Source organism: Petaurus breviceps, unplaced genomic scaffold (genome assembly GCF_028583685.1).
Source record: "Petaurus breviceps papuanus isolate PSGF00001 unplaced genomic scaffold, PetGlider_PUasm1.0 79, whole genome shotgun sequence".
NCBI classification, from domain to species: domain Eukaryota; kingdom Metazoa; phylum Chordata; class Mammalia; order Diprotodontia; family Petauridae; genus Petaurus; species Petaurus breviceps.
In genome coordinates, this window is record NW_027186523.1 from 32610004 (window position 1) to 32626055 (window position 16052).

General features: G+C 36.8%; 1 protein-coding gene across 2 annotated transcripts in view; it reads right to left on the reverse strand.

Annotated features, from left to right (window-relative positions):
* The window catches only part of LOC138175901 (reelin-like), a 566655-nt gene that overhangs the window by 149537 nt on the left and 401066 nt on the right, over positions 1–16052 (reverse strand). For both annotated transcript variants that reach the window (XM_069106558.1, XM_069106557.1), the window contains exons 21-22: positions 11128–11320; positions 6422–6534 (exon numbers count right to left, since the gene is read on the reverse strand). In XM_069106558.1, coding sequence (XP_068962659.1) covers positions 6422–6534; positions 11128–11320 — 306 coding nt within the window. The remainder of the gene's footprint in view (positions 1–6421; positions 6535–11127; positions 11321–16052) is intronic.

A 16052-nucleotide genomic window follows, 5' to 3' on the forward strand; every position in this document is an offset into this window, starting at 1 on the left:
TCTCTCTCTCTCTGTCTCTCTCTGTCTCTCTCTCTCTGTCTCTCTCTGTCTCTCTCTCTCTCTTTCTCTCTGTCTCTCTCTGTCTCTGTCTCTCTGTCTCTGTCTCTCTCTCTCTGTCTCTCTGTCTCTATCTCTGTCTCTGTCTCTCTCTGTCTCTCTCTGTCTCTCTCTCTGTCTCTCTGTCTCTCTCTGTCTCTCTGTCTCTCTCTCTCTCTCTCTCTCTCTCTCTGTCTCTATCTCCCACCATCCTCTCCTTCCTCCCCTTTTCTCTGTCTTCCTCCCCCTCCCCCTCTTTCTTTAAAGTGTTTTGTTCTTTTCTGTATAAATATCGGTTAACCCTTCAGTAGAAAATAACCTCTTGGATTGTTAGGCCTTTTTTTTGGCATTTGACTCTTCCACCCTTAGCACAGTCCCTTGAATATATTAGGTGTTTAATAAATGCTTATTGACTGAAAAATTGTAAATAATGTGTATGCCAGTGTATAAATGGAAGTACTTGGCGAATTTCATGATAGCACAACTTTACATTTACATGGAAATACAGTATGGATGCTAAGGTTACTGTTGCTATTTTGAATTTGTCTAAATACTGATACATATGCACATTCTAAATTATTTTTTCTCTTCCTTTTCTAGTTGATTCATGCCTACTATAAGCACTCTATAGTTATAATACTTCTCTAGGATAAAGAAGCTTAAAGTGGATTATTCTATTAAAGCCTGTCATACATATTTGAATAAGATCATGTTAATTACGAGAAAGGAAAGGGAAAAAAGGTTGGATGCTGGCCACATTTTCCGTGATTAAACAACACCTTGAGCAATCTCCCTTTGACCACATGTGAGAATACAAAGTGTGATCTCATGGAATTTCAGTTGTGGCACAGCTAACTAGCTTCCAAAATATAAACGCTTACCTTTTCTACTCTTCTGTCCCCCCACCATTTTTACTTTGAAATACCAAGGACTCCATTTTGGAGGATAATCATGTTTATTTCATATGTACACTGGGTTCAAAAAGTTAAATAATTACTGTGGGATATGAAAATGTCTTATGGTTTCCAGCCAGGTACTATGGATTCCCAGGGGTAGAGTGGGCACCAGAAATCAAAACTCAATACTCTTCTTTATTTGATTTTTTCCTATAGACTTCAGTATCTGAAATAAAATAATGTCAAATCCTCTCTTGAAAGTTACGGAACCTGAGGAATCAAGGTAAATGCAAGCTGACAAAATTGTACTTGCCACCTTCAGAGTCAGTGTAATTACATTTACCCAATTATTCCAAAACTTTTAGTCAGTCATTAAGTGTTGATTTGTTTATGAAGTCAGAGACTGACAGCTGTTTGGATCTCATTAAGTCCTGTTCTTATGTAAATGTCCCTCATAAAACTGAAATTAATTTTCATCAGATAACAAATGTTCAATTCTTATACAATTTCTCTGAGCACGTGCATACAGTCACGGTTTTCCCCACAAGTTGGTCCCATCTAACACATTTTCCTGCTAACAGATCTTTGCATACACAAGGACCCTGAAAAACCACATTTGCTTGACCCCTCCATGTTTGTGGTTTGAATATGTTTGAATAACAACACCAGGACTTTGGGGGGAAATTTGTCAAAAGGAGTCTAGCTTCAAGCTGCACTGTGCTAATTTCCCTATCCCTTTTGAATCTTTAGAAAAACATACTCCTTCAAAAGTTGTAATATTAACTAAAAAGACCAACTTAACTGCATTGAGGAAAATGAATGTACTTCATTCCTACATTCCAGTTTTTAAATAATACAACTGCAAGCATCATAAAAACAGCAATTAGAACACCTGGCTTTTCAGAAGCTACAACAATATTTGATTTACATATTGTTTAGTAGGAATGCTAAAGTAAATACTTTACTAAGGTGTCTGAGTTGTCCTACTCACATTATCATTTCTGTGAAAATCTAAATTAAATAATTTCAGACGTACTTTTAGGGAAGAACATCTGGGGAACTAAGCTATTGGATTCTTGCCGTAATTGGGGTAACCTTAGGGTACCTTTTAGAAAGTATCTTCAAAGTCCAGTGAACAAGTTGATGATCTATTGGCCTGAAGGGGCTGATGCATATGTTACATCCTGTTACTCTGCAGAACCCCCATCCAGCTTTGTAGGAGGCTGGGGAGATAGTTTATTTGGGGATACAGATAGGAAATGAGGAGAGAAATGAAACTGTTGAGGGGAAGGGGTTCTGGATTCAAAGTCTGAGAGGGAAGCCAGGACAGGCAATGGTGACAGCAGGATTTCCTTTTCACTGGGCCAGCCTTTGTGTCCATCTACCCAGCTCTGGGATGGACTAGTTGTGGCCAGAAGAAGTTGGGATCCATGTAAAAATAAGACAGCCAAGACCAAGGAAATCACCTGCATTGGGAAGTTTAGTTTTCTCAAAAGGTTCTTCCATGTACTCTGAATCCCAGGTTAATATCGTGTTTCCCCGATAGTAAGACACTGTTTTATTATTTTTTTGGACAGAAAAACACCAGAGGGCTTATTTTCAGGGGAGGGCTTATTTTAATGAACATTGACAGCAATTTTAATAAACAGGTAAATGTGAACAAAAAAATGTACCTTTATTCAATAAGCAAATCACTGGGGAAGAACAGGATGACGCGCTCATCTGCTGCAGCTCTGATTGGATGCAGCGCGGAGCGCGTTTCACGGGGGGGGGGGAACGGTGCATACAGAGGGTACCGTAATGTAGCGTGTAGCGCAGGGGATCACCTTCCCTACAGTAGCAATCTCAATAGGGCTTATTTTCGGGGGAGGGCTTATTATCGGGGAAACACGGTAGTTCTGTCAGAGTTTCTATGTCTTTGTGTAAATACTGTCCCTGCCAGATGTGTGAGTTGAGATTGAGTAGGTAATCATTTTTTTCACTCATGGGGTGGGGGTGGGGGACACAGGAAACTTATCAAAGTCAGATTTTATTTCCTATAATTCCTGGGATGAAGGAAACTTCTGTGCTATAGAGGGAACTCTGGAGGTTTAGGAGAGCAACAGGTTACTAGCTGCTGGGTAAATGTTTTTATTATTTGTTTAGGTATTGGGTGACGATTGTCATGCACTGTTTATCTGTTTATTCATTTTACTAAGAGTAAAGTTCCTGTATTCCAAGCATATCTGTCTTCTGAGCAGAGTCAATTCCCTTATGCCAAGGCTGTTTGACTAGAATAACTCACTAGAATAAAGTAAGTTAAAAAAGATGAGGAATCAATGTTAAGGGAGGGCTTGAGAATTTAATTGTTAATAGGGTCAATTCACAAATCTACATGTTCCTTGACAATAAGCCATTGCTTCTTCATAGATGGAGGTACAGGGCACTTAGTGCCCCATTGAGCACAGCTTGTACCAGTCTCCAAGGTGAGTGTAGTACTCCCTAGGACCCAGTTGTACTCCCTAGGACCTAGATACCTTTTGTTGAACATGAATAAGTGAGTGCTTGGCAATGTCATGTGGTAATTAAATGTACCTTAAGTACTGTAAAGCAGTGGTGTCAAACTCAAATGGAAATGGATCCCTGGGACAGCATACCGATTTAGAAAACTACAAGTTTAACATTATCTATGCCATTGTAGTTTTACTTATTATGTTAACTGGTGCCCAATTACATTTTTTTTTTTGCTTTTTGGAGAGCAATTGGGGTTAAGTGACTTGCCCAAGGTCACATGGCTAGTTTTGTGTTAATTGTCTGAGGCTGCATTTGAACTCAGGTCCTCCTGACTCCAGGACCAGAGCTCTATTTGCTGTGCCACCTAGACGCCCCCCCCCAATTACATTTTAATTGGGTTCAGGTCATGCTCTGGAATGTCAGGGGTTCAATGAGTGGCCCACCTCCTTTCTTCCCCAACTCCCATCTGGATTTGACACCTCTGCACTCAAGGGCCTAATGAACATACTGACTGGAAGGTCCCTCTCCAAACTTTCTCCTGCAATCTCCATTGGTCACAAGATTCATGCTGAGAACTCTTTTTAACAATTTGACCACACAATTCCTCAATCTCCTTCAATTTAAATGACTGAACACATCACTTTATCCATGTACCACTACAGTCAGATCTTTGACCTCACCATCTCTCAGGACTGGCCCACTAACATGGGACTAGAATTCTGCTCTCTAATTTGCTCTAAAATTCTACTGTCTCCATCCATAACCTACTTTCCATCCCCTTGTCTTTTACTCATACTAAACCTTGCTGTTCAGCCATTTTAGTCACATCCAATTCTTTGTGACTCCATTTGGGGTTTTCTTGACAAAGGTACTAGAAGAGTTGAACATTTTCTTCTCCAGCTCATTTTACAAATGAGGAAACTGAGGCAAACAGGGTTCAGTAACTTGCCCAGGGTCACCCCTTGGAAGTTCCTGACTCTAGGCCTGGCACTCTATCCACTGCATCACATAGCTATCTCCCAATACTATCCCTACTCAGCCTTTATTGTAGATTCTAATTTCCCGAACTATGGCTCTTTTCCAAGTCCATCTTTCCTACTCTGGCTTTACTTGCCTCCATACACAGCCTTTAACCTATGATCTGCCACTTTAATTCTCCACTAATTACTGACTTAGAATTCTTAACTTTTTGGCTTTCTGTCATTCCAGAGCTGGAAACCGCTAACTTAGGGTAATCTTTAATAATACTCTTGCCCTTGACCCCAGGCCCTGTTGCCTGCTCGAGGATCTTGTTATGGCAGTTATCCCCACTCTAAAGCAATGCCATTCTCAACGTCTCCACTGGGTACTTATTTGCTTAAAGACATGCATAGGTCACTCTACTCCTTCCTTCCCTTTACCTGTCTATTCCATCCAGGTACTGTTACATCCTTTTGTTTTACTTCACTGCTAAACATTTGGGCAAGTTATTTAGCCTCTCTTGGCCTCAGTTTCCCTATCTGCAAAATAAAAAGGATGGATTGGATGACCTCTAAATCCCTTACAGATTTAATCTCTGTTCCTATCATTTTTGAAATTACTTTGAATACTGATCAATAAGATGATCTTTGAAAAATCTTAACTATAGTGAAAAAATAATTCAAATAATGAAGAGTCAGGAAGACTCATCTTTCTGAATTCAAATATGGCCTCAGCCACTCACTAGTTTTGTGACTCTGGGCAAGTAACTTAACCTGTTTTCCTTAGTTTCTTCATCTGAAAAATGAGCTAGAGAAGGAAATGGCAAACTACTCCAGTATCTTTGCCAAGAAAATTCCAAATGGGATCACAAAGAGTCAGAGAGAACTGAAAGATGACTGGACAAGAACAAATAATTTTATCTTTTCATCTTTTGTTTATTGCTTGTCTTTTATGATTCAAAATATTTACTATAATAATTAACAACTTGATTATTAAATAATCATTAGCTTTTTACTCAATAGTCTTTCAATTAAATATACCACATTTCAAAAGATTCTACTTGAATTTTTTTAAAAGGTCTAATTATAAACTGAGCAGCAGAGATACCAAAATGGAGAGGGTTTAGGCAAAGGGGAGACACATTAGTGAAAAATATTGGAAAAGAAGTTAGAAAGTAGAATAAGGGCATGGAAAATTACTGGAAAACAAATTTTGGTATTTTAAATTCTAACTAACATAAAGCTTCATTCTTAAAGACAAATAGTTATTCTATTATAATTAAATAATTTGATCTTTGGGAAAACAGACGCTAGAAATAAACCTTGAAATAACATCCAATTTTTGACCATAAAATCAAATATTTATACTAAATGATATAAACATTCCAAATAGGAATTTGTTTCATTTTTCTAATTGTCTTTTCAGAATATGGCATTGAAAGGATAGCAATCCAAGAGTCATACGCTTTTAGGCTCTATGTCCTTTTTCTGGGAATGAAGATCTTTCTTGGAGAAAAATATATAGATATCATTCCCTTTTTCTGGGAATGAAGATCTTTCTTGGAGAAAAATATATGATATTAGAGTTTCAAGGGAATTTAGGAGTTATTTAGTCAATCTCTTCACTTTATGGATGAGTTAATAAGGCTCATAGAGTTTTAAAGACCTGCTCAAGATCACAAAGATAATTCAAGGCTGATGAGGGACCACACAGGTCTTCCGGTTCTCAGTTCAATGTTATTTCCACAGGATGGTGTATTAGTGAGATCATTTTAGGAAAAAAGGAGAAGAAGACATTTGGTTTATGAAACACAACTTTCAGATGAAATTAAAAGTTTTATTTTCCTGCTAACACCAAATTTTCAATGATACTCTTAAAATAAATAAGAACCCTCATTTCTACAAGTGATAACCAAAAAAGAGCTCTTCAATGTATTAACTAATGCTTTATAATCTAACCATGTCCATAGAAATAGTCATATGGCAAATCTAGGGCACACCAAGGTAAAGACAATACTTTAAAATTACATCTCTTACCAAGTTTTCTGTGGTAGAAGGACAGTGATCCTTCTCCACTGTGTAAATTCACTGGAATGGTAGATGCTTGCAGATGTAAATTCTTGACAGCTAGGCATTCCTGGAAGGCATTCCTAAATAAAAACCAATGAAGGATCAAGATTATCTTTATCTTTTTTCATTTTTTCCGCATGTCAAGTTTTTCTCATCCTAGAAATGAATAAGATCTAAAAGGGTTCTCCATCGTACCAATCTGAGATTTGGATGTAAAGCATGTTTTTAGTTTTTTCCCCTCTGTCAGACTAGGATATTTTGGAAATATTCATAAGTAGATGTTTAAACACACTTAAATGAACTAAACACACACACACACAGAACATTTTAAGCGATTTTAGGCTAGCTTTATTGACCTGTTCTAACTTTTGACCTATAGTAACAATAAATAATTCTTAAAGTCTTGCTCCCTAACTTAATTCTTCCCAATTATCTTTGGAAACTTTACTACTCAAATTGACAATGATTATAATGCCCTAACATGTTAGTTCATCAAACTTTCACTAACACCATATCCATTCTACCTCAGCCACTCACAGTGTTAATTGCATTATGTATCCTGAAATTTCCCTCTCTTCTTTCCTTCCACCCCTCCTGTGCCTCAGCCCTTCTTATCCTACTTTTTTGCCCTTAATGTGCCTTCTGCAATATAAATCCAAGACTGTCATCTTAGTTTATTCTCTCTGTTCTGACTCTAATTACTTTCCTTCAGTCTTGACATTCCTGTAGTTGATACATTTCACCATAGCAACAGTATAGAAGACACTTCATCATTGAACCATTGCTCCTTTTTGACATTCCCCTCTTTGTTCAGTCATTTCACTTAAATCCAACTCCTTATTCCCCCATTCAGGATTTTCTTGGCAAAAATCCTGGAGTTGTTTGTCATTTCTTTCTCCAAATAATTTTACAGATGAGGAAACAGAGGCAAGCATGGTTAAGTGATTTACCCAAGGTCACATGCTAGTAAGTGTCTGAGGCCATATTTGAACTCATGAAGATGAGTCTTCCTGACTCCAGGCCCCATCCCCTTATTGACTATATCACCTAGCTGTCAAGCTCTTCCTCTCTTCCTGCCCTTCTAATGAACAATACTGGATAATCTCTTCATTTGCTTTTTCTGCTCCTAAACTTGAATATTTTAAAATGATGTTAGGAAAGCATAATCTAATCAGTTCATGCTTACTTCAACTGGGTTCTCACTATTTGTGACATTGCTTTTATTTATCTCTTATTAACTATAAAATTCCTTACAATATTGGTTTAAATCTTTTCTCTGCTCAAACTCACAATTCTACTTTCATACCCACCTGAATATATTGTTCACTTAAATGAGGATTGGAGCTATAAATATTTGTCCTCCTGTTTCCTGCTCTATCTTTCAAAGTATCACCCATCTATTATTCTTTCTCTCCAGGTCAAGGTAGCCCTCCCCTTGGCCAAGGGTAATGCTTCCATTAGTGAACTTAAGACTACATGCTCCCATCACTCTTTGTTCCATCTCTCCCCTCTGTCAATCTTTACTTATCTATTGACTTTTTCCTGGGCCTGCAAGTAGGCCAAAGTCTTCCCTATTCTAAGAAAATCTATTAACCCTGCTACTTTGTATGAAACTGTATCTCTCTTCCCTTCAGTGTTAAACTTATGTTCTTACTACTTCTACTTTCTCACTATCTACTTAATCTTTTAAAAATATTTTTATTTTTGAACTTAATAAACACCAAATATAAGGAAAATTTTCATATACTTTGGGAAACGGAATAAGAGGAATAAACACTTATACAGTACCACCTTTGTTCCAGGCACTCTGCTATGATGACTAATATATCTATTTAACTGACTTTAATCTCTGTCCTGAATCCCAACCTTACATGAGCTAGACATTTATTCCTGCACACCCTGTAGGCATTTTGAACTCAACAGATCCAAAACAGAATGTTACTTCCCTGCCCCCTCCTACTGACTTGTCTATTCTTGTTGAAAGCACACCATTTTTTCAGTTCCCGAGTACCCTCCTCAGGTTTATAACTTTGAAGTTGTTCTTGATTTTTTGTCATTCCTCATTCCATATGTTCCTTCAGCTTCCAAGTTTTATCAAGTCTACCACCATGACCTTTCTCACACTCATCCTCTTCTCCACATCATCCCTAATTAAGGCCCACACCATCTCTCACCTAAAATACTATAATAAACTAATTGGCCTCCCTTCTTTTGGTCTGTTGCCTCTTTAATCTATCCTACATATTAACTATCAAAATAATCTTCCCAAGATGCAAGTCTGATAAGGTCACTAACCCAATCAAAAATCTTCATTAGATCTCTCTAGGTTACAATAAATACTCCTTTAAAGTAAGAGGATGTCCATCAATTGTGGAATAAGCAAATTGTTGCATAGAGATATAATAGAATATTTCTATGCTATAAAAATAAGGGATTTCAGAAAAAATTGTAAAGATTTGTATGAATTGATGGGGAATAAAGTGAGTAGAACAATTGATACAAGATAATCAACTTTTAGAATTTTAAGAATTAGAATAATTATCAACCATTATTCTAGAGAAGTGATGATGAAGAATGCTATTCATCTTTTGACAGAGAAGTGAGGAACTCAAGCTGCAGAATATAAATACGTTTTTGTACATGATCAGCATGGGAAGTTAATGCTTGACTCTGCAAATTTGTTACAAGAGTTTTCCTTTTTCTTTTGTCCAGTGTGGGTGTGGGAGTAGGTAGGGAAAGAAAAAGCGCTCTGCACTATCCAAACTCAATCAGTAGCTATTACCCAATATTTTCCTCCATTCTCCATCCCCTGAGAATTTATAGGGCCCCCCCCCAATGCCTAGAATGTACACATTATCTTTTTTTGTCTGTTGAAATGTTTACTCCTCCTTGAAGCTGTTTCTGGTTTCCTGCCCACAGTGTGAAAATTCTCTTTTTCCTTTAGCTTTTTCTTTGAAAATTTAAATTCAGTTAAATTGAATTTCCTAAATATGCCTTGTCTGAAACTTTCCTTCTTCTGCCTGTCATATTTATTTATGTATATGTGTTTTTTTTTATCAAATTAGACTGTTAATTCCTTGAAGACAGAAGCTGTAGTTCTTAGTTGAATTTTTTTTGAATGTTTGGTTCTTAGTGTAGGCCCTATACCTAGTAAGTGCTTAAAATGTTTTTGTGAAAATATTTGTTGAAATCACTATGTAACTTAGTGATATGGACTTCAAGTAGTAAATATATCTCTGCCTTTTGATAATAAATTTAATCATTGATTTTTTTTACTGATTAACAACAAAACTTTAAAAATTCAATTCAACTAGTATTTATTAAGAATCTATGATGGTCTAGGCACTCTGCTAGGTGCTGAAGATGAAAAGGCAAAAAACCAAAACAGTCTCTGCCTTAAAGGATTTTTATATTTGGAGTCATTAAATGTTTGGCAAATATCATAAATGTTCAGTTACAGTTAAATGTACGTGGAAAGGGAGGCCCAGGCAGATGTGGCCACAAGGCAAAGTGATAAGCATGGAAGGAACCACATTTGAACAATTTAATATTTTCACCTATCTTCCCAGAAGAAAGATCTCTAGAGTTAAATATCTCATAGCTTTTCTAATATTAGTCTGCTTTGTTGTTTAAACCTCCTGCCATGTATTTTCATGTCTATCCTAAATATATGTGTGTGTGTGAGCTCTTTATATGCTTTCTCTTTCCCCTCTATGATGTTTTAGAACATTAGGACAATGCATTCACACAGCCTTTTCTGTATTTTAAGAGAGCATCTAGAATTACTCCTCAACCATCTTTTCTTTAAATTAACATATAATCTTTAACACATAGATATAACTTTTCATTCTTCTCTTGATTTTTGTAAGTCTCCTCTGAACTGACTCCAGGTCCTTTTTAAAACATAGGGGCACCACTAAATGGATACTACTCTAACCAATTCTACATAAAATGGATTCTGCATCTTCTAACGGTGTGTCACTGTTATGTACTGTTTGCTTTTGAATTAACAGCTTTTGTTAGTTTTTTTCTTTTAGTTATCCTATTTCTGCAGATGCAGGAATTAAAAACTGACAAGGGACTCTATTCAAAGAAGTCAGTTTTTCCCTTCAACATGCTCATTACCTATAGTATTCTCGTCCCTATTTTATAACACATGATGCCTACATCTATCTTCCTAGGAATACAAAATACCTAGGAAAGAATCTTCCTCTAATAAAGCATGTTAGTTCTCACTCAACTTATTGACATCTAGTCTATATTAGTATAAGAGAGGGAGGAATATTATTCTGGGGGAGAGGGAGGCATTCGATTCTAAGTGAAGTGCCCAGGGTTACATAGCTAGTAATTGTCTGAAACAGGATTTGAACTCAGATCCTCCTTGCTCCAGGGCTGGTGCTATATCCACTAAACCACTTAGTTGCTCCAGAATGAATACTTTTAAAAAGATTTTTGCAACATAACAAGTTTGGATTACACAGAATATATGATTCAACTGCAAGTCTTCTATCTAGTTCTTTGATCAGGATAGTTAAATGAAGGACACTCAAAGTGAATAAACTGATTTTGCAGTTTCTTTTCAGAGCTAAATTTTTTGTAAGCTGCTTCTTCAATTCTTGAAAAAATTTACCATCAGCAGTTTTTAAAGAAAGGACACAATCATAAAGCCTTACCTCCTGTACAAGGTGCCATGTAAGACCATGGTTGGTAGAGTAGTCTAGTTTCACCTGGTTGTCCATATAGGGAGTATATTTCTGACCACATCCCATCACGAGACTGAACTGTATCATATATGAAGCTCCAATCTGCATAGACTGTGTTTCCACATAACGCATGCTTGAGGCAAGTTTAGAGTCCCCTGTAAAACTGAGAGATACAGAATATGAATCAGAAACAATCTAGAAACATCTCAAAGGTAATATTACCATTGTTACATTGATGAGCATACCCCTAAGATATTGTCAACAATACTAACACCAAACTGTGTGCTATGGATATACCCAAATATATTGTTTATGATGTCAATGCTCTCTCAAGAAGTTTACAATTTACTAAATGGATGAGATGAGGCATGTGAAATTGTACACAGCTGTATGTTCAACTCAGTTATCCTTATGCAAATTGTTCTTCAGTAAGTCTTTTAACAGTATGAAATCTACCTAAGTTGTTTATCAACTTTCTGTTTTCAATAAGACCAAATGAAAAAAAAGCTTTAAAAATCCCTATTATAATTATGACCAAGTGTAGTGCCAACACAATATTCACATCCCTGATGGTGACTATGAACATGCCAGAATATTCCTCAATCACAAAATATAACAGACTCTCCATATAGAAGACAGAAGCAAAAAAAAATTATTCAAACACCAGAAAACCAAATCCCATAACCAGAAAGCTGAATCCATTACTGCAACAAAGAAGTTAATACACTATAACACAACAGAGAGCCACACTATCCTTTAGCCTTCCCACAAACATTCACAAGCCTAGCAGTCTCTTTGGTTGTGTCCTCTCCTTCCACCAGCTCTAACTGCTCTGAATCCCAGCTGCCTGTGGGCTCTGCTCCATCCTTCAGCAAACTCCTCCCACCACAGGCTCCATGTGATTACATCCAGCTTATTAAAGGGCAGGGAAGATCTTCAAACCAGAGAAGATCTTCAAATTCCCTTAGGCTTATTAAGGGGCAAGGAAGATCTCCAAATTCTCATTACCATTACAGACCTCTTGGAAAGCTCTGAGTTACAAATATAAACCAGAAAGAGAAGGAGATGTTATATAAATTGGCACTTACCATTAATTTAAGAAATAATGCCATCTATTACTAGCAAAGAATGATAAGTTGAGTGAGGAGGCAAGAAAGGAAAGATAAACAAAGCTTTATGACTCATCTTTCTCCAGGTCTCCTAAATATCTTCATAATTTTGTTTGAAGTATCAAATTCTTAGAATAGTAGAAACACTCATATGTGAGAGTAAAGTAAATTAAAAATAAATTTCTGAAGTCAAATGTAGTCAACTTCTGTTTAATCACACTGAGTACAATCATAGTATAGATAAAAAATATTCAAAAGTCATTATACTGTGTTTTTCTCAAACACACACTGTTAACAGATACCACAAAACAACTTTAGGTAGAACAATTTTGTATGTAGTGCCACGAAACTCAAATAGAAATGCATCCCTGAAGGGCACATATTGACTTAGAAATCCACAAAGTGACATTATCTATGTTGTGTTGTTTCTTAAAATTTATTTTGCTAAACATTTCCCAATCGCATTTTAATCAGGTTTAGGCCTCACTCAGGCAAGTAGTGTTTGACACCTCTTTTATATGGGATAAGTTGAAAGATGAAAGATAAATTCTTGAGAAGGCAACATCTGAATTATAAAAATTTAGAATTGGTCTTCATGAACATCTGATACCACAATGAACTGGGCTGCTTGTCTACCTAATAGATGAGGTGTAAAGAACTAACATACCAAGTTATTTGTGGGACTCCTGACACTTTGGACTAGAAAACAATGAAATAGAGGTGGGCATGGCTGGCTCAAAGACAAGAAGCAAAGAATCCAGTGACAGCCGTGTAATGGGAATGGGTATTTGATGATCTTCCCTGCCCCTTAATAGACTTAGGGGGGAGTTTGAAGACCTCCCTTAATTTGAAAATAAACTCTGCCCCTTAATAGGCTGAATGTAATCACATGGAGTCTGTGATGGAGGGAATTTGCTAAAGGGTGGAGCAGAATCCACAGGAATCTGGTAAGAGCCAGCAGGAGAGAGAAGAGGTTGAGGCAAGGAGATAGAGAGGTTTGTGAGTAGATATTGATCTTGTATTGGTTTGTGGGAAGGCTGAAGGATGCTGTGGCTCTCAGTGTTATTATGACTTCTTAATATCTTTGGTACTATGATGGAATCAGCTTATGGGTTTTGGGCTTCGGTTTTCTAATGTCTGAATAAATGCTTCAGTTCTATCCTCTATCTGGAGAGTCTGGCATATTTTGCAATCAACGTGATTGCAGATCATGTGATTTGAATCATGTGATACTTATAGTCATGGTCTTTATCATGATCATGGGCACTGTAAATATTGCATTGGCATTACAAGCCCCATTCAGAAAGAGTCATCAGATTAACTGCTCTACTTAGCAACTTCTCAATATAAAGGAAAAGAGGACAGAGGAAACAAAATGAATTTCTTTTCTACTTTTACATCTATTTCTGCAAGTTCTAAATCACTTCCTCGTTAGTTTCCTTATTTCTCCATGTTCTCCATGAATCACCAGGCTCATCATCTACTGCTTCCATACATTGCACTAAGGTCCAATACTTTTCCATTTTTCCATTTCTCTGAGGGAAACAGATCAAATTTTCCCCAGCTATGTGGGTAATAATTTTTGTTTCCATTGTTTAAAGAAACTCCACCCAAACTCATCTGAGAAGAAAATTCTCTAGATTGATCTGAAATTAGAAGTTGGGGAGATTTCTGGGAAGGAATGAGCCCTTCTCACCCATCTTCTAAGTACATAGGATAAGATCACAGATTTGGAACTGGGAAAGACTTTATAGGACATATAATCCAAACTCCGCATTTTACAGATGAGGAAACTGAAGACCCCCGGGGGTTATGTAACTTGCCCAAGTCACATAGGTAGAAAGCAGAGGAACAGGGATAGAAAACTAGGTTCTCTGACTCCTTAATTGGTGCTGTTATTACTGTATCACAAAGTTGCTTGTATGAAGGTATGATGGCATCATACTGGAGAACTTGCTGGGCATTACCCTGTTTGCTGGTATTTTAGTACCATATGGACTTTTAGCTAATTCAATTTTTGTGTGGTCTATGCCAGTCTATGACTGTTTCTGCAGCCTCATTAGAACAAAATTCATATAAATAGCCCTACTAGGTGCCTGTCTAAGGTCATCAGCTATTGCAAAGAAGTTTGCTGTGTCAAACAAATATTCTTTGGGTAGCAATTTGTACTTTGATAAAAGTTTGTGAAAAAATTGATGGGTGAGTAAAATTAAATGAAATAATTGCCTTAAGAAATGATTTTCTATCCAATTCTACTGAATCATCTTGTCAAGGGAAGAGGCATCCTCATCCTGCTAAGCTAATCCCTCAACCTGTGTCCTGGTCTCTTTTTAGAGGTGTAAGAGAACTCAGAAGCTATCTGTACCAACCTATAATTGAAGAAGAATTATCTTTATAAAATACTCAATAAGTGTTCTTTGCTCGAAGACCTTTAATAAAGAAGAACCCTGGGGCAGCTAGGTAGCACAGTGAATAGAGCACTGGCCCTGGAGTCAGGAGGACCTGAGTTCAAACCTAGCCTCAGACACTTAACTCAAAAACTAGCCCTGTGACTTTGGGCAAGTCACTTAACCCCAACTGCCCTCTAAAAAGCAAATAAAATAAAATAAAGAAGAACCCAGTACCTTGTGAGGCAGCCAAATCACTTTTGGATAGCTCTTACATTAAACCTTAATTTGCTTCTTTGCAACTTTTAATTGCTTCTAGTTCTGTCCTCTGAGAACAAATGAACAAATCTAATCTCTTCTCCAAGTTACAATCCTTCAGATTTTTGAAAACAGTTATGCCATCAATCTACTTAAGCTAAACACCCCCAGTTGCTTCAGTTGATCTGCATATGCATAGGTGTACTAAAGCCAGCTTGAAAGAGAGCCAGCCAATTATTCACTTTTCAGTGTGAGCATTTATAACTCTGAAATGGGCAAGCTACAAATCAGGGCTTAATTTGTTGTCTTATGGATTGTTTAGATTTAAGAAAGTGTTAATAATGCAGATTAAATGTGTCTTTTTCCTCCTGAGGAGACTGTTGTTAAACATTTATTAGTATGCTCCTATCAATCTTGAGGACCTTTACAATTCAGGTTTGCCTCTCTTCTTATTTTTATAAATGGCCTCAAACTGAACAAAATATTTAGAATGGAGGATGATTAGGGTAGTGTACAATGGAACTATCACCTTGATAATCCTGGACACTATGACTCTCTTAATACAGAAAAAATGATATCACCCTTATAGTACATAAAAATCTTATCACTGCACCACTTTTAGCCCACAAAATACATCAGACCTGTTTCAGAAAACAAACAAATAAACTGTTGTGCAGACATAGCTCCCCAGTTTCATAGCTGATAGGTTGCTTTGTTAAATTCAAGTTAAAGCCTATACTTGTTCCTATTAAAATTCATTTGATCAGATTTGGCTAATTGCTCTAGGCTGCTGACATATTTTTGCATCTTGATGCTGATATCCAATATGTTTGTCTACCCCCTAATATATGCAAATTTAACAAATATGCCATCTATACCTTTACCCAAGTTATTGGCAAAGATATGAAACAACACAGGTCAAGGACAGATCTCTTGAGAAGTTCTCTGGAGATGATCTCCCAAGTTAAAAATGAATCACTACTAACTAGTGTGTGGACTATGCCATTTAATCAGTTACGAATGTACCATACTGTATTATTATCTGGCCCACTTGTCTCCATCTTGAATGCACAAATAGCAGGAGAGGCTTTCTCAAGCACTTTGCTAAACTTTAGGCATCATTTACAGCATTCTCTTGATG